Source organism: Peromyscus californicus, unplaced genomic scaffold (genome assembly GCF_007827085.1).
Source record: "Peromyscus californicus insignis strain IS unplaced genomic scaffold, ASM782708v3 Scaffold_4__1_contigs__length_199733344, whole genome shotgun sequence".
NCBI lineage: Eukaryota > Metazoa > Chordata > Mammalia > Rodentia > Cricetidae > Peromyscus > Peromyscus californicus.
Window position 1 is genome coordinate 80135029 of NW_026294562.1, and position 18376 is coordinate 80153404.

An 18376-nucleotide genomic window follows, 5' to 3' on the forward strand; every position below is an offset into this window, starting at 1 on the left:
ATGGTGTTGGGCTGGAGAAAAGGCTCAGTGTTCAAAAGCACTGGCTGCTTTTCCAGAGGACCTGGGTTCAATTCCCAGCACTCATATGGGGGCTCACAACCATCCTTAACTCCAGTTCCAGAAGATCCAGTGCCCGCTAATGGCTCTGCAGGTACCAGGCACACACATTGTATTATGTATAATATATGTAGTCAGAACACCCACACACATAAAATAAAAATAAATAAGTATGAAAAAAACCCAGAAAGATTGTGTTTCTAAAGAACCAGTATGATGCTATTTTGTTTCTATCTTGGAGTAATGATGACTACCATTTTAACAGTGGAATGGACACTCACACAAAGTCAAGGGTATCAGACCCCGCAGATCTAGTTCCTGGTTCCTGTCACATGCTGAATCCCTTCTTTCCCTGAAATGAAACTCAGACTCTGGCATAGCCAGATTCTTATCACTGGTTGACTTCCTGGAAGAGAAGAAGGCAAGAGTAGTCCAGCCATGAGTCACACACTTGAGATGTACTCCGGGAAGCACTGAGCTGGGAAGAGTATGCTCTCTACCCAGTGTATGGGAGGCTCTAGGCTGGCGCTGTACCCGTAGCTATCCTCTGCAGGGTCCCGCTGCTCTGTCCTCAGGACTCTGCTCTCCCTCGAGACTTCTACTACAGTGTCTCCCCGTGCCAGCTGTGCTGGGGGACCAGCTGCAGAGCTTTTTCTTTAAAGGAAAGGAACAGGGGAGGCGGAGGGCTGTAGAGAAGACACCTGACATTGACTTCTGGCCTCCACATGTGCTCAAAGTGCTGTACACAAGTGCATGTGTGCACATGTGCACATGTATACATACTGTGAACATTTAAAAGGGGGAGGCAGGTAGGATATGCTGCTAATTTTCGGTGGTTCTGTGTTGGGTCCAGGCATGGGGATATTGAGCCATGTTTCCCTTAAGGGCAGGTTCACATCTCAGAAGTGTAATGTGATTTCATCTTTGTGGAATCATTATGAGCATACTTACACATCTAGATGATGTACCTGCTATGTACCTGGGCTGTGTGGTATGGCCTGTTCTTTTGTTGTACAACATATACTATGAGATTAAGTCAATCCCAAGAGAAAATGATCAGAGCGAGAGTCAGTAAACTTGAGATGCAGGAGGCTGCTGCCATAGTAAATGAAGAAGTTGTTCTTTTCTTTCCTTTTCTTTTTGTTCTTTTCCTTCCTTCCTTCCTTCCTCCCTCCCTTCTTCTCTCTCTCTCTCCCTCTCCCTCTCTTTCTTTTTTTTGGATAGGGTCTCTCTATTATGTAGCCCTGGCTATTATAGCACTCACTCTATAGACCAGGCTGTCCTCAAACTCAGAGATCCACCTGCCTCTGCCTCTGAGTGCTGGGATTAAAGGTGTGTACCACCTTGAGCCGGGCGTGGTGGCGCACGCCTTTAATCCCAGCACTGGGAGGCAGAGGCAGGCGGATCTCCAAAGCGAGTTCCAGGAAAGGCGCAAAACTACGCAGAGAAACCCTGTCTCGGAAAAAAAAAAAAAAAAAAAAAAAGGTGTGTACCACCATGCCTGGCTTAAGAAGTACATTCTAAAATAACAATGAAAATGTAGTTGTGATGATTAGCTTTAATTATCATAAGAATTATCATAACTTGGCATAAGCTAGGGTCACCTAGGAGAGAATCTCAATGAGGGATTGTCTGCATTGCTTGGCTTGTGGGCGTTTCTGTAGAGTGTTGTCCTAAATTAATTAGTGTGGGAAGACCGAGCCCAGTGAGGGCGGCACCATTCCATTGGTTTGGGATCCCTGGCTGTGTAAGGATGGAGAAATAGAGCTGAGTGCAGGCAAGCCAGTGAGCATGTGTACATCCATTTCTTTCTGCTCTTGACTGTGTGTGTTACATGGTTAACTGCCTTGAGTTCCTCTCAGTGATGGACTGTAACCCGGAATTGTAAGCTGATACAAACCTCTGACCTCCTGTCCTTGAGTTGCTTTTTATCACGGTACAGAAGTGAAACTAGAACAACAGTAAATCCATCGAGTGGTGAGCGCCCTCCTTCATCAAGTCCTGTGCCCTGGACATAATTGCCTGGGCTCTCTTTTCCTGTGGTTGGCAGCAAGGATGTGTTTGCAGCAGCATCTCTACAAATATGTGAGAAATGCTCCCACGGTGCACTGTTCCTCAGTGATGGGCTTTTAGCTCGTCTTCTAGGACTCCTTCCCTCTGCATGAGGTTGGTCCATCAGCGATTGCAGTGCCATTAGGAGACACACGGTTGTATAGGGATCCTAACAGCCGCTTGTTATACATGCCCAACTCTGAATTCTAGTAACTTTTCCATCACCCTGACTGAGTAAGATCCCTCATGCCCTTTGAGAGTGCAACCCAATAACCATTCCCCGCAGCCAACTGCTAATCCACTTACTGCTCCTGTCAGTGGCCTTTTCTGGCCATTTCAAAGTGCCAGGAGTGGTAACAATTCAGGTGTGGAGCCACTGTTTTTCTCTTTAGTTTTTCATCTCTATTCTCTGGGACTGGAGTGGCTCACTAAAAACAGTAGACCGCTCCAAGGGCTGCCATTTACATCAGCTGTGTGCTAAAGCTTTGTGAGCTGCATTGGGAACTCAGTGGTCATCTATAACGTGATTTCTGTGGAAACTCACTTTCCAAAGTCAAGATGTACCAGCACAGAGTTAGCTGCTTAGGGGTGGACAGCTGAACACTTAAATTTGTGGTCTTTTGGCTGTGTGTGTGTGTGTGTGTGTGTGTGTACACCCTAGAGCCTCTCATATCTCTTCTATACTAGGTAATTGCTCAGCCACTAAGAGACTACTGGAGATTTTCTGTGTGGCTTTCAGTTCCTCCTGGCCTCTTGTTGCCTTACATAGCAATAAATAGGTCCCCTTCCTGTGACTTCACCCATAGGCTATGGTGACCGTGTTCTCTCTGCCTTGCAGCATCTTGTGTGTTTCTTACCTGTTCTGACTGCTGGAAGAAAAATTGCAATCTGAAAATCTTATCCAGGGCCAGGCAGGTGACACAAACTGCTGACATGGGCTAGGGAATGAGGTACTTGGGGAATCCTCTAGGACACCACCAAGAAAAGTGCAGTGTGCTGGTGGCAGAGAAGATGCCCTGGACCTTGCCATAGGCAAGAAGTTTTGGTGGAGCTTTGAGACTTAGGCCACATGGTTAGAGTAGAGCTAGCAAATAGATTCCACTTCATGTGCCAGAGGGGAAAAGGCCAGCAAGCAAACAGAAAGCTGTGGACATGCTCACATATGTAAGAGAACGCTAAAATGTCACTGTTGGGCTTAGTCATTCACTGAGATTCAGATAATAGTCTGAAAAGATTGTTAGGGCTGATAAGGCTTTGTGTCTTTTAAAGTAAAAAGTAAAATAGTTTAACTCCAGTGTAGAGAAGCTGACCAAACAGTATGCCTTGGATTCAGAGTTTAGAAGTGTTAGCTCTCTGCCCATGCCATCGCTTACATCCTTTCTGTATGCTCTTTCCCAGGAGAAGCACCTTCCTCTTTACACGTCATGCATGGGAGCTCCCTGCCCTCCCCCCCCCCCCCGCCCCCTTATGACCCCTTAGAGTTCTGCGAACTCAGGACTTTGAAATACTTAGTGGAATGTATAACAAATTGTTTGATGCTTAGAGTAGGACAGGGACTTTTATTTTTAAAAATCCAGTTAAGCAGATTTTAGATTCCTCCTAGCAGCTCAAGAAGACATCAGAGCTGGTGAGAGAAACCAGTGAGAATTTAGCCCGCGCCTGCAGCTCTCTGGGTTTTGGAAGGGTTTGTAACAGGAGATGATAATGTTGCACAAACTTGAATTTCTAGGGGCTGAAACCCACTTTATGTGCAGTTATCCTGTGATTTCACAGTCTGTCATCATGTGTGCCGTGTCCAGCTGTGGAGAGCACTGGGATGCCTTGATCGGCTAGAGCTTCCTTGTTCTTCATGGATAACTAGAATTAAAATCAGTGTATTAAAAATTATTTCAATATTCTGTGGTAGTTCTTTTTCATTACATATCAAAGTGGATGTGTGGACAGGACTGTGATCTTACATATGAGCATATAACCCGAAGGCAGCTGTGTGGTCTCGGGGACAATGGGACGGCCTTGATGTTTGGTGTTAGTATTGGTACCCCATCTGTATACTGCTTACCCCAGTTAGCACATCAGGGCTGGAAATATGAGCCTCGACTCTGAAAAGAGTCAATTTGGTGAAGTCTTGGCAGTGAAATCCATGTGTTATCTATGGTTACTTTTGGCAGCGCTGAGCAACTGTAGCACAGTGTGGTCTGCAGGCCTGGAACATTTCTTTCTTGGTCTTTCCAGAAGAAAATGAGCTGAGTCCTTAGCTGTCCTGGTTTGTTAATAAATAGAGAGAAAACAGTTTACTGTCTGTGTGCTGAAGGATGGGGAGGTGGAATGAGGAGAGACCTACTTCCTCATTCCATTTTGTCACCACTATCTCCAGCCCTGAGCTGTGCCTCTGCTTTGGGGCTGTGTTAGTAGTTCAGCCACCGCCATTCATCGTAGTTAGTAGGCACGTCTTGAATATAATGCAGAATATTGAGAAAGAAAATAGAACTGAGACTAGCCCCGTATACCAGTCCACAGAGTGATGCCAAGAAAGCTAGCTTTCAAGGTCTCTGCTGAGCCCAGTTAAAGTTGCTGTGTGGACCAGGTTGGCATGTGCTTTCTGTAAATGCCCTGATAGTGAGTACCTGGAGCCCTGATGACACACTAACTCAGCTCTGCCCCAGCAGCCATAGGTAGTATAAAGCAGTGAGGCCTGGCAGTGCTCCAGTAGACTTTATTTATAGACCATGTTTATTTGTCCTAGCCTCATTTCTGTTGCTGTGATAAAAAACACCCTGACCAAAAGCAGATTGATGGAGGAAAGGGTTTATTTGTTTTGTAATTCCAGGTCCTAGTCCATCCTTGAGGAGAAAACAAGCTGCGAGCTTAAGCAGATGATCACCTCACATCCACAGTCAAGAGCAGAGAGACACGGGTGCCCCATGTTGTCTGCTTATTGCTGTTTCTTTTGCTCTAGGCTTGCTTTTCCCCTTACATTGTTCAGGATCCCCTGCCTAGGGAATGGTGCTACCCACAATGGGCTGGGTCCTTCTGTATCAACCAACAATCAAAACAATCTCCCACAGACATGCCCACAAGCCACCCTATCTAGACATGATTGAGGCGTTCTTCTCAGATGATTTCAAGTTGTAGCAAGTTGAAGTTTAACACCATCACACATATACAAACACACACACAATCATGCATGCTGACATTTGAATTTCAAGTACTATAAAACCTCCTCCTCTTCTTCCTCCTCCTCTTCCTTCTTCTTCCTATTTAAAAATACAAACTCTCTTAGCTTCTCTGACTAGCTTTGGCATGCAGATGTAGCTTGCTGAACTCTGGAATAAACAAACCACTATCTAAGACTTGAGGATGAGGTGTGCTGGGTTTAATTTGAATCTCTGCCTCTAATGCTGTGGCTGTAGGCAAGTTACTTCCAGAGTCTCACTTTGCTCATCCTGAAATGGAGGTAGTAGTAGCTGCCACCTCATAGAGTTGTAAGAACTGAGTGAGAGACCAGAGGTGGGGCAGCTCATCAGGGCCTAAGATATACCCAGGAGGTTAGCTGTGATGTCTCAGCCACCAGTGGGGCTCTTAGAGGTATCCTACAGCCTTTGTAGAGGTCTTTGTGATATGGAGGTTGATACTCTGGACCTGACTTAAGTCACAGTCAGGTAGACTCCACAGAAAGGTGGAGGACTTGGGAACACTGCCTTAATTATTCAGTGGCGATCAGTGCGTCTCAACAGGTGATAGCACATGTAGGCATTTACACGCTAGGCCATGAAAACAATGAGGTAGGGCTGAGGGTTCTGACCCGTGAGAATGCTCCTCAGCTGTGTCTGCCTGTTGGGACCTATGTGGGTAGGTGTCATATAGGCGTGATTCCATATTTGTGTGAGTGTGTCATTGAAATCAGGTTCTTCAGCCTTGGCACTGGCCATATGTAGAATCTGTGGTGGCAAAAGGATGCTTGCTGTCTCGACGGGCGTCCACACCGTCATCTCCAGAACCTGTGCATGTGTGACTTGGTTAGAGCAGAAGGGAGCCAAGGATGTCCACATATGGAGGGGCAATTACACTGGGTTTACAGGTGAACCCATTGTCATCAAGAGGGTCTGTAACTATGGAAGGAGGAGGTCACTGACAGTTCTGTGTAGGAGGCTGTGACTGGGAAGAAAAGCACAGAGTACACATTGCATGTTACTGGCCTGAACAGTACAGGAAAAGGGCCAAGGAATGTGGGTGACTTCCAGGAGCTGGAAAGGGAAGGAAGTGGATTCTCCTCTGAGTGTCCAGAAAAGAGCCTGGCAGTGCTAACACCTGGATTTCTGCCCAGTGAGCCCTACTTTGAACTTTTGACCTTCAGAATTACAAGATAATACATGTGTATTTTTAAGCTACTCAGTTTGTGGCAGTCTGTTCCTGCAGCAGTGGGGAGCTAATGCAAGCTGGTGACTCTGACCCTGGTTCTCTGCACTGATTAGCAGAAAGCAGCTTGCTGGGACCATTGGCCAACACATCTTCCACTCTCTAGACACCAGTTGCAACCTCCCAGCACGAGCTCTAAGTAGATGCCCTCAGAGTGTTAGGGTGGTGGTAAGGTGACAGTCACTTCTGCTTGGGAATCACTAGTTTAAGTTTAGAGCAACACAGGGAAGGATAGATATAATCTTAATACAGCTGGGGCTGGCATTAAACTTGCTATTAGCTGAGGATGACCTTGAACCCCTGATCTCCTGCCTCCCCAGTGTGAGCACTGGATTCAGGCCTGCAGTACCATCCTCATTTCTTTGCTCCTAATTTTTTAAACAGATTTACTTTGAAAAATAATGCTGGGGCTGAAGCGATGGCTCAGAGGTTAAGAGCATTGGCTGCTCTTCCAGAGGTCCTGAGTTTAGTTCCCAGCAACCACATGGTGGCTCACAACCATCTGTAACGAGATCTGGTGCCCTCTTCTGGCCTGCAGTCATACATGCTATATACATAATAAATAAATCTTTAAAAAAAAAAAAGAAAAGAAAAAAAGAAAAAAAAAGAAAAAGAATGCCCTGGTTGGGTTTTAGTCATTGTGGGTTTTACTGGGGAAGGCAGTCCTCTACTCTGTGTCTGCTTTTCTGCCTAGTTCCATTGGAATCTTTTATTGCCTCCTTTGAAGTAAAAGTTTGTTTTTGGCAGAACCCATCCATCATCCAGTGAGGATCCCTCGGCCCCTGCTGTGTGGCAGGTAAATTCTGCACTCAGGGCAGCACGGGAGGAGTGACGGCTGCTCTCAGAGACGGTATGCCACAGTCAGGTCAGCAGTGCTCAGTGCTTGGAAGCTCACCAGTGTGCACTTCCGGGTCACTAGCCATGACTAGGAAGCCTGTGGTTCCCATAACAGATGTTCAAGCAAGTGCTTGTGTAGTGGTGCACATCACAGGAGACGAGAGGGCAGTTTACAACAGTGGCATTTGGTGTGTGGGTGTCACCAGACATCAGTCCATGATTGCACGCGAGCATTGTCAAACCAGCTAGAAGGTTTTTATGCACCACTCTGAGCATTTTCTGCTTTTATAAGTTGAATGCTTCAGTTTGGAAATACTCATGTTTTTCTCTTTGCCCAGTAAGTGGGCTGAGTAAAGCTTGCTATTGGCCATATCTGGAGGGCTGAATGTTCCCAGACCTGACCCAGGGACTGGAAAGCATGTGAAGGCACACACAACAGTACTCTGAGTCCTTGAGAGTTCTATAGGGAGAAATCTTAAGACTTTAGAAAAACTACGGGAAAAATCCTGCCTGGGGAGGTAGTAGTTTAGAGTGATGTATGGTGGCTCAGCAGATCAGAGCACGTACTGAACAAACATGACCTTAGTTTGAATATCCTCAGCAGCCACATAAAAGTCTGTAAGTTACAGACTTTTATGTGGCTGCTGAGGATATTCAAACTAAGGTCATGTTTGTTCAGTACGTGCTCTGATCTGCTGAGCCACCATACATCACTCTAAACTACTACCTCCCCAGGCAGGAAGCCGGGCGGTGGTGGCGCACGCCTTTAATCCCAGCACTCGGGAGGCAGAGCCAGGCGGATCTCTGTGAGTTCGAGGCCAGCCTGGACTACCAAGTGAGTCCCAGGAAAGGCGCAAAGCTACACAGAGAAACCCTGTCTCGAAAAACCAAAAAAAAAAAAAAAAAAAAAAAAAAAAAAAAAAAAGTCTGTAACTCCCACAAGGGGGCACAGAGACTAACAGATTCCTGGAGCTTAATTGCCACCCAACCAGAACTGTGACCTCCAGGTCTCATTGATAGAAGACACCTGATGTCCTTTTCTAGCCTCCCTATACACAGATGTATGCGCTCATGCATATAACACACACACAAATTTAAAAAAAAGAAAAAGAAAAAAATCCTCTGTGTGGAATAAGCTGTATGTGAATGCCTTGTGAGACGGCAGAGTGGCCTGCATAGGAAAAAACAAGCCCCAGAGTAGCATGGCGAGTGGGAAGTTCCTTCCTGAGTGTTATTGTTTCCAGTTACAGACAGGAAACTTTGGAGTATTTTCAAGCACAGAACATTGGACACAAAGAGGCTCTGACAGTACAGAGTTGAAGTCTGTAGCAAGATGTCTGGCTCAAAACTCTTGCTTAGCAAACGTCTTGTACAATTGGCTTGTTTTGTACAGTTGTTTTTTTATTCCCACCTTTAGATGTCTTAGTTCAATCCATTGTTCCCAATCTTTGTTCTGACAAGTTAAAAATAATGACAACCAGTCAGAGTTTACACAATTCACATTTACCTTGTGAGAAAGCACTATAGTCAATAAATACAATACATCTTAGGAAATCTTGCAAATTTTTATAGCTGGTTTGCTTCCTTACTGATCGTGCATTTTGGCCGGGATTCTGAATAATTGCTGGCCTTCCCCAGGTAAGAATTTTACATCTCTGGTAAAGATGAATGCCTTAAGTAATTGTTCCTAAAAACAGAAAGGAGACTGTTAGGAAATAGGAAGGGACCACCAAGAAGGGCTGGAGAATATGCATTGAGTAGTGTAAGTAAAACTGAAGTCTTTCATACACACGTTGGACAGTGTCACCAATATACACTAATGAAAAACAATTGAGCATAGAGCCTTGGACCATCGTCACCTTGATGAGGGGCAGACTGGCTCATTGGACCATTTTTGGTGGTGAGGACACTAGTGATTCTCAACTGAAGTAGAGCTAGCGCAGGCCAGCAGAGAATCACTGTGTGGAGGAAGCTGTTCATTTCCCAATTACAATCCACAAACAGGATAAACAATTTAAAACAATGTTTCCTAATTTCTCAGTCATTTTTAATAATTTCAGTGAACTCTAGTATCTGACTAAGATCCACATTGATTCATTTTCTAAAAGTAATTTTGTAAATGTAGTAAGAAGTATCCACAAAGACAAAAACAGGCAGATTCATTTTTAAACAGTTTGTTGTTAACTCTTCTTTTTTTTTTTTTTTTTTTTTTTTTTTTTTTTTTTTTTTTTTTTTTTGGTTTTTTTCGAGACAGGGTCTCTCTGTGTAGCTTTGTGCCTTTCCTGGAACTCACTTGGTAGCCCAGGCTGGCCTCGAACTCAAAGAGATCCGCCTGCCTCTGCCTCCCAAGTGCTGGGATTAAAGGCATGCGCCACCACCGCCCAACTTGTTGTTAACTCTTTAACATAATACATGCATTGTATTTCTCAGCTTCCAATACTTTACAGATCAAGTGTCCTTAAATTCAGTCATTTATTTTTAAATTATTTTATTTTATGTATGTGAATATTTTGCCTGTATTTATATCTATATACCATGTGCTTATCTGGTGCCTTACCTGATGCCTGAGGAAGCCAGAAGAGGGCATTGGATCTCCTGGAACTGGGGTTATAGACAGTTATGTGGGCGCTAGAAATTGAACTTAAGCCCTCTGGAAGAACAGCCAGTGTTCTAAACCTCTGAGCCATCTCTGCTGTTCCATCTCTAAATTTAAAGCAAATGATCCTAATATTGTAGATTTCCTTTCTATTTGGGGTACTTTGAGGGCTTGAGTATTTTGTTACTCTGTTAGCTTTTGTAGATACTGATAGTTGCACCCATTGCAACAGGTAATTCTAACCATACAAAGCTCACCATATAAAAATAATGCCGGGCGGTGGTGGCGCACGCCTTTAATCCCAGCACTCGGGAGGCAAAGCCAGGTGGATCTCTGTGAGTTCGAGGCCAGCCTGGGCTACCAAGTGAGTTCCAGGAAAAGGCGCAAAGCTACACAGAGAAACCCTGTCTCGAAAAACCAAAAAAAAAAAAAATAAAAGTAACACACTGGTTGGTTGGTTGGTTTGGTTTTGGTTTGTTTTTTTGTTTGTTTGTTTTTGTTTTTTGTTTTTTGAGACAGGGTTTGCACCTTTCCTGGAACTCACTCTGTAGCCCAGGCTGGCCTCAAACTCACAGAGATCTGCCTGCTTGTGCCTCCTGAGTGCTGGGATTAAAGGCGCCGCCACCACCCAGCAACACACTGTTTTTAAAATGTCGTTGTGGGTGAGCTGTTGAGGTGGTTCAGTCTTGAAAGCTCTTGCTGTGCAAGCCTGAGGATCTACATTTGATTTCCCAAGCACCCACAGAAAAAGCCAAATGTGGTGGTTCACGCCAGTGTTGAGGAGGTAGAGATTGCTGACCGGCCTAGCAGAATTGGAGAGCTCTGATCCAAAACAATAAGGTGGAGGTCAAAGAAGACACCTGACCTCAACCTCTGCCTCTCCACCATTTGGGTGAGGGTTATAGTTTATTGATAAATTGTTTGCCTAATTGCAAAGCCCCAAGCCTGATCTTCAACACAACTAGAGAGAGAGAGAGAGAGAGAGAGAGAGAGAGAGAGAGAGAGAGAGAGAGAGAACTACGTAAGCATGTAATTGTAAGAGAGAAAGACTTGTCACCAAATACAGTAGGTTCTCCCTCTACTTTTCTAGAGGGTCTCCAGCCCCAGAAGCAGCTAGTAAGGAATTATAGCCATTTATTATGACAGTGACTTCTGTTTATGTTTATAAACAGTATGTGTAAACTGCTATTCTTTGATTAGAGGACTCTTGTAGACCCTCTCCCTACTTCTGCTCCGCCATTCTCCCAGTACAGTCATGGTATAGTTTTTGGCTATATTGCTATTTGATATTTGAATTATTAGAATTAATCATTTGTAGCCCAGTATAGTAGTGTATTGTGACTGTCTTCCTAATAGGCCTTTTATTTTTAGGGTTTTTTTTTTAAAGGTATTATTTGCTTTGTGTTTATGTATGCTTAATTTTATTTGTCATTGTAGAGACTCACAGAGGTTTCCTAGTGAGAACTTACTCAGGGTCTGAGAATCTGAGCTTGCTTTATGAGGCAGGGCTGTATAAGGGGATGATTTGACCACGGGTGTGGTTACCAGGTATTTGGAAGGGTCTACACTTGGTTGTGCGGTGTGCTTTGATCTAGCAAGGAGGAGGTCTTTTGCCCCGCCCCTTGGCATTGTTATAAAAAGCCCTTTTGAAGAGGCAGAAGGGACCATTGGTTTTTGATCCAGGTCCTCCCGAAGCTATCCTGTGTTTCTTTCTCCTCTTCACTATCTTTCTATCTAAAAGTTTCTTATCCCTCTCTCCTCATAGGAACTGTGCTTATAAATACATAAATCTTAAAAACCTAGATCTCCAAAATTTAAAAAAGACCAGTATGATAGTATACCTCTATAGTCCCAACACTTGGGAGGTAGAAGCAGGAGCACCAGAAAGAAGTTCAAGACCATACTAACTGCATAATGAGGCCAGCCTGGGCTCCGTAAGATTCTGCTTCAAAAAACAATACCAAAACAAATTTAAAAATAAAAAATTACAAGCAACCAAAAATTTAAAAAGGAATAATTTGAATTGTTTGTGGTGATTGTATTATATTTATTTTTCTGTTTTTGTACTTTCAGTCCTAGGGGTTGAACCCAGGACCTTGTATATGCCCAGGCTTTATCTAAGCTGTACCCAGCCCTCATGTTTGATTTCAAGTCTACCCACAGGAGGTCACTGAACAAGGAAGTGGAGAAAACCACACACAGTGGACCAGCTAAAGCATCCCTCTAAGTTATTTTGAACGCCCACAGTGGGATTAGAACAAGTTTCACTCTGCTTATTTATTATGTGTTAGATGTTTGTTTTGTAAAACAACAGATTTGCTCTTCTCGCTTTTACTCTCTTCTTTTAAATTTGTGAGACTGTTTAAGGCCTTGGGACTAAGCAGCTTCAGAATTGAAGTAGGTTCAGACTGAAGCTTACAGGGCCCTGTACAGATTTCTGGGTCCTGATGAGAGAGGAAAAAGGAGAAGTTATACAATCCAGGATGGTCTTTTACTAAAGGAGGGATGAGGCTGTTGGCAAGAGATGGGTCTCATGCCAGGTGCTCTCCCTCAAGACTAACCTCAGGCCTCTTTTGAAGTACATGCTTGATTTCCGTGTGTGTGTGTGTGTGTGTGTGTTGTGTGTGTGTGTGTGTGTGTGTGCGCGCGCGCGTGTGCGTGTGTGTGTGTGTGTGCTGTTGCACTTCCCTGGCTGGGATGATTACCAGTGTTGGCACTTCAGCAAAGTCCAAGCCACTCAAGCCAAGGCTAAGAGTGCTGACTGCTGCTGTGGACCTCCTTCATGGAGTTCAGAGCTCCACTTCTGCTCACTGGGCCTTTGGCTCTCTCTCCAGCCTTTGCTCCTCTGGTCCAGGGAGGCCTTTGAATCAGGGCAGAGTTCTGGTGACCTGCAGAATGTGGTAAGTGAGCCACTCCTCTAGGCCTCTCTAGGTTAACTGGGGCACTGCATTACACCTGGTGCTGGAATCTTCTGTAGCAGTGCCCATTGCAGTAAACATGCCACTGGCCCCAGCGTAGGCTGGAGGGGCACTGATACTTCTCTCCTTTGCTCACACATGGGGCTGCTCTGAGTTATGTTTTCAGGTCGTTCTAATGGTCTCCCTCACTTTTTGGCCAGTTTTTCCTTCTTTTATATTGGGTCAAGACTAAGATTATGCAGCCCTACATTCTGCCATGGTTTATTAAAAAGTCATTTCTGCCTGGTGGTGGTGGCACACACTTTTAATCCCAGCACTTGGGAGGCAGAGCCAGGTGGATCTCTGAGTTCGAGGCCAGCCTGGTCTACAGAGTGAGATCCAGGACAGGCACCAAAACTGCAAGGTATGTGGTGCATGCCTTTAGCCCCAGCATTTGGGAGTCAGGATCTCTAATTATAGAGGCCAGCCAGGTCTACATAGTTTAAGTTCTAGGCCAGTGTTCCATAGTAGACCCTGTCTTTAAAGTCAGGGAGGGCCTCCAGTTTCTAGTTCATTGAGCCTCTTCTAAACTCCCCTAACCAGAATTTTCTTTTTCCTTGAAACTCTCCTTGTTCATTTTTAATGGAAATTTGGTAGGTATTGCAAACAATTTCTCAAATCATTAATTTAACCACAATCCCAAAATAATACTTTAGACTCTAGTAATTTCGGGTTTTATATGTCAATAAGCAGCCCTGTGAACTGCAGACAGAAGCATTCTCTGCTTGTGACAAAGTACTGGCAAGGACTTTGAGGAAAGAGTGGCTGGTGAGATGGTTCAGTGGGTAAGGTGCTTGCCAAGGGATTGTGAGGACCAGACTTGAGGCCCCCAGCCATCAGGTAAAAAAACTGGTGAGTGTGGTAGCCTGATGTGGCATCCTCAGGACAAGACTCCTTGCTAGATTAGCTGGATCCATAAGCTCTGGGTTCAAGTGGGAGACACTGCTTCAGTATATAAGGTGGAGAACAATGGAGGAAGACACTAGGCATCGACCCCTGGCTTTCATATGCATGTGTACCTGTGCACACATGTGCTTCCATACACTTGGGAACATGGACACATATACACATATTTTGGCTCCTGGCTTCATAGGTTTAAGTCCTTGGTTGCTTGACTCTGTTGCTTTGGGCCTGTGGTGGCACAGAATATCATGGGAATACAGGCAAGACCTGCTCACTGCATGGTGTCAAAACAAAACAAAACCATAAACAAGAGAGATGAGAAAGGGCTGGGATCCCCAAATCTTACCCAAGGGCTGCCCAGTGACCTAGCTTCTCCATCTAGGCCAGATCTACTAAGAGTTACCTTCCTAAAAATGGCAGCCAGCCTTTAGCAATTGGGTCTGTGGGCAGTTTTCTTCAGCTTTGGACTCCAGCAGCCTAGGCATGCCTTCTTCTGATAGCTGGCAGCATCCCATTCTCTGTGAAGTTCTTCGAATCTAGTAGTTGCTCTGGGCACTACAGAGAGAACCCTGGCAACTAGCTTTCTTTCCCTTTGAAATTGAAGAACGTTTGCTACTGTGGTGTGTGAGGCCCAAGCTTTGGAGATTTAGGACAGACTTTTCTCGTAGGGCTGGCTGTGAAAACTTAGATATGATCATTTTAGTGCCTGAAGTTGAGCCGTCAGAAGATGGTTCTCAAAGCACCGCCTGTGTGGATTTCCATAATGCAGGATCGCACTCTGGACACACAGAGTCAGTCTAGAATCTGTGTGACCAGCCCTGGAGAAAGGCTGTGAGTGACTCTCCACAGCAGGCGGAGGGCCGCTGCCCCACACCATGGCCTCTTGTGTTGGATTGCTGCTCAGTCTTTTTGTTTGGTTTCGCTAAAGTTGCCCTCTGATGTAAATTTCCTCCTGCCTGTTCGGTTGGAAATCCCCAGTTACCCATATTTAAGTTTCACGGGTTACTTTTCCAGCACTTCTAATTCTGAATTTCATTTTTCCCATAGAGCTGAGAAAACAGAAGTCCTCAGTGAAGATCTGCTACAGGTAACAAAATACATTTTTTCCCTCCGGACTAGGGATCACATCCCAGGCCATGTGTGTGCATGCATGCTGGGCAAGCGCTCTGCCACAGAGCTACACCACCAGCTCTTTTCTTTTTTAAGACAGGGTCTCACTGCTTGGCCCAGACTGACCTTGAACTTACTCTGTGCCCTTCCAGGCCTTGAACTCGAGTCCTCCTGCCTTAGCCTCTGATGAGGTCTGTACCTCCAGGCCTGTCAATATAAAGTTGTCTTAAAACTGTCTCTTTAAAGACATGAAATGAAAACAAATGGTAGATCCAGGACTGGCAGTGTGACTCTGATAAAGCACTTCCTTAGCATGCACAAGCCCTGGGTTCCCAACCTAACAAAGGAGGGTAGTTCGAAGGGAGGACTTGGCGCCGGGGGTGACATAGACATGAGGAGACTTGGCACTTGTGAGGCCTTTCACTTCTTCTTTCTAGGTGGAAGAGAATAACTAATTAGCATGGGGTTGAGTAGAGACAGAGAAGCATGGGGTGGGATGGTGAGAGGAAGGGGATCTGAAACCCTCGGTCATGTTGTGGAGTTCACATGGGGCTAGTCCTGCTCCCAAGTACCAGGTGTTGGGATGGGCTGGGGGCCCGGTCAGTCCACTGGCATGGTGGCCTGGCCACAGGCCCTGGGCAGGCTGCCACCCTGATCCTCTACTGTGATGTTTCCCCTGATGGGACAGGTCCTGCCCACTGCTGGAGGCCCCCAGTGGCTCCAACCTAGAGCTTTGACGAGTCTCTCTTGTTCATGCTGTTTCCTCCCCATCTCTGGGCTGCTTGGGTCTTGGGAGCTTAGGCTTGTGTTGATATGGCCAGATCTAGCATAATCACCTGGAGGTCTGGGACACTTCGTGTTGTCAGCTCAGACCTTCCTTCCTTTTCCTGTCAGGAGACTTTGGCCAGGGCCACTGTATTCCGTCTGTCAAGAAGTTTTCCTGACTTTGGTCTTGGAGAAGACACTGGGGCCTTTCATGCTTCATCTCTGTTCACATCTCCCCAACTACAGAAGGCTCAGGGTGGTCGAGCCTCGGCTGCGTGGAGTCTGTGTTAAGCTGTTTGTCCTGTCTGCTTGCCTTGTGGTTCCTTAGCTTACACAGCAGTCTGTCTACTCAAGTGAGGCTCTAAAGACCAAGAGTCTGGCCCCAGAAGACTGTCTATCCATTCCCATGGAGAAAAGGAGGCTGGGATAAGTCAGAAAGGGCTTCCACCACAGCCTGTCAAACATCTCAAATTGTGTCAGCCACCTGCAGGTGGAATATAGTCATTTTGGTTTCCATGGACAGATTAATTTCTGGATGTCCTCATACAAAACAATGCAACATTTGAATTTCGCTTGTACACATCCTTTTGATGGCATCCTTATTTATTTATTCACTTACAGTAGGCAAGTACTCGGCCACTTAGCCTCACCCCAGCCTTGTCTGTACTTCAAATCCCTCTTGGTTACTCACAGAGCCTTAAACGATGTTAGTACTGTGTACATAGTTCTTATGCTGTGTTGTTTAGAGAACAGCAGCAAAAGTACACACATGATCTTGCAAAAAAAATTTTTTCTTTGAATGTTATTTAATCCATGGTGTTAAATCCATGGATGTGGAGGGCCACTTGAGCTGGGTTTTGGTGCTGGGAATTGAACCTAGAGCAGTCTAAGCCTGTGTTTTCCCTCTAGCCTGGTACATTTTTAAAAGCTCTTTTTTTTTTTTTTTTAAAGGCAAGGAGGTTTTAAGTTCAAGGCCAGCCTCTGCTATATAGTCAGACCTTGTCTCAGAAAACAAAACAAGAAAGATTTGTTAAAGAATTACATTCTTGGCCGGGCGGGGTGGTGGCGCACGCCTTTAATCCCAGCACTCGGGAGGCAGAGGCAGGCGGATCTCTGTGAGTTCGAGGCCAGCCTGGTCTCCAAAGCGAGTTCCAGGAAAGGCGCAAAGCTGCACAGAGAAACCCTGTCTCGAAAAACCAAAAAAAAAAAAGAATTACATTCTTGACAGTTCTTAGTTTTGGGCATGTATCTTAAATTCATTTTCTGACTTCCTGAAGTACTGTTTGTGTTGGCCAAGTTTTAGCTAGGTCTTCATGCTATCCTGCCCCAGTAATATACATGATCTCATTTAATCCTTGAAGTTCTGAGATTAGGCCCTTGTAGCTGAAGGAGGACCAAGGCCTGATGGCACTCAGGGGTAGCTGTCCAGTATTGTTTGTGGGCTGTGAAAGCTTTGCCCCCTCTGAAACACACTGGTTTGATAACATAGACTGTTCTTTGTTGTCTGTTGTTAAAGTGCTACAGATGTTTTCCATCTCTCTTTTCTGCTGTTTTTAATTTGAAGGAGAAAAACAAAAAAAAAACAAAACCCAATGGTTTCCAGTGCTAACTGTACTACCAGGTCTGCCTCCAGTTGGCCCTGTGGCCTAGGGTTGAGTTAGTCCCCCAGTGTCTAAGTTTCCACCATTGTCCAGTGAGGATGTTGACAGTCTCTGCCCCATGGGTTAATGAGAGGACTAAGGAGAAAATGAACCAAATGGTGGGGAGCCCTGACATTGGAGCCTGAGAGAGGGGGTTTGATTTTGCTCTGTTCGATACTCCAGGCCACCAGCAATGTATTGCCAGCCTGCCTCTAAGGTAACACTGCCTTCTTCCCCCATCTGTCTGCCAGGGCTGCCTTTTATTTTAGTAGTATGGTGATGCCCCAGGAGGCTGTGAATCTCAGCAGGCAGAGACTGGAATGTATTCCCTGTTGTTTTTCTAATACCAGGCATAGGAGAGTACTAGGTACTTGTCCACCATAGTCAAAAGTAGAAACCTTCTGATCCTGTGGCAGCCACTGGACCAGGCACGTGGGGGAGACCAGTGAACAAAACAGACAGGATTCCTGTCCTCATGGTGTTGACATGTTGGTAAAAAGGTCCAGGGGTCCAGTGATTCATTTGCTCTTGTGGCAGATGGAGACTGCTAGGTTTCTGATGCTCTGACCAGTGGCCACTGTAGATGGGGCGGTGCTATGGCATGTGCTCCTGAATGTCAACTTGTCTACAGGTCACAGTCCTGATGAATGGGGCTTGGGCCTGAAGAGAAGCTACTAGTGTCCAGGTACCTTTGAGAAACAGGCACAAAGCAGACTAGGGATCCAAATGTATTCTGCTTTGAATTTGCTGACTTTTCATTAGAATAGAAAGCGTCCCTGAGGCTTGCTCTCACTCTTCATGAGTCATCAGAACACACATTTTTGGCATTCCTTCTTGTAACAAGCAGCCCTCTTTGCCATAAACAGCTATATCCCAGCAGTCTTATTTTCAGAGGCTGTTCAAGATGTGTGGGTCCCTGGATCAGTATTTCTTACTGCTGGGTGTCCATTCTGCTGAGGGGGTCCCTTTAAAACAGAAACCAAAACCTATCTGAAACCTAATATGGAAGAAAGTTTTGAATATTGATCTTGTTTTGGTTGTGC

General features: G+C 45.4%; 1 protein-coding gene across 6 annotated transcripts in view; it reads left to right on the top strand.

Moving 5' to 3' along the window:
- The window catches only part of Arhgap17 (Rho GTPase activating protein 17), a 91322-nt gene that overhangs the window by 24492 nt on the left and 48454 nt on the right, over positions 1-18376 (top strand). For all 6 annotated transcript variants that reach the window (XR_008222804.1, XM_052760060.1, XM_052760056.1 and 3 more), the window contains exon 2: positions 14866-14905. Coding sequence is in view for 5 of the 6 variants with exons in the window: in XM_052760060.1 (XP_052616020.1) it covers positions 14866-14905 (40 nt within the window). In the remaining variant the exon portion in view is untranslated. The remainder of the gene's footprint in view (positions 1-14865; positions 14906-18376) is intronic.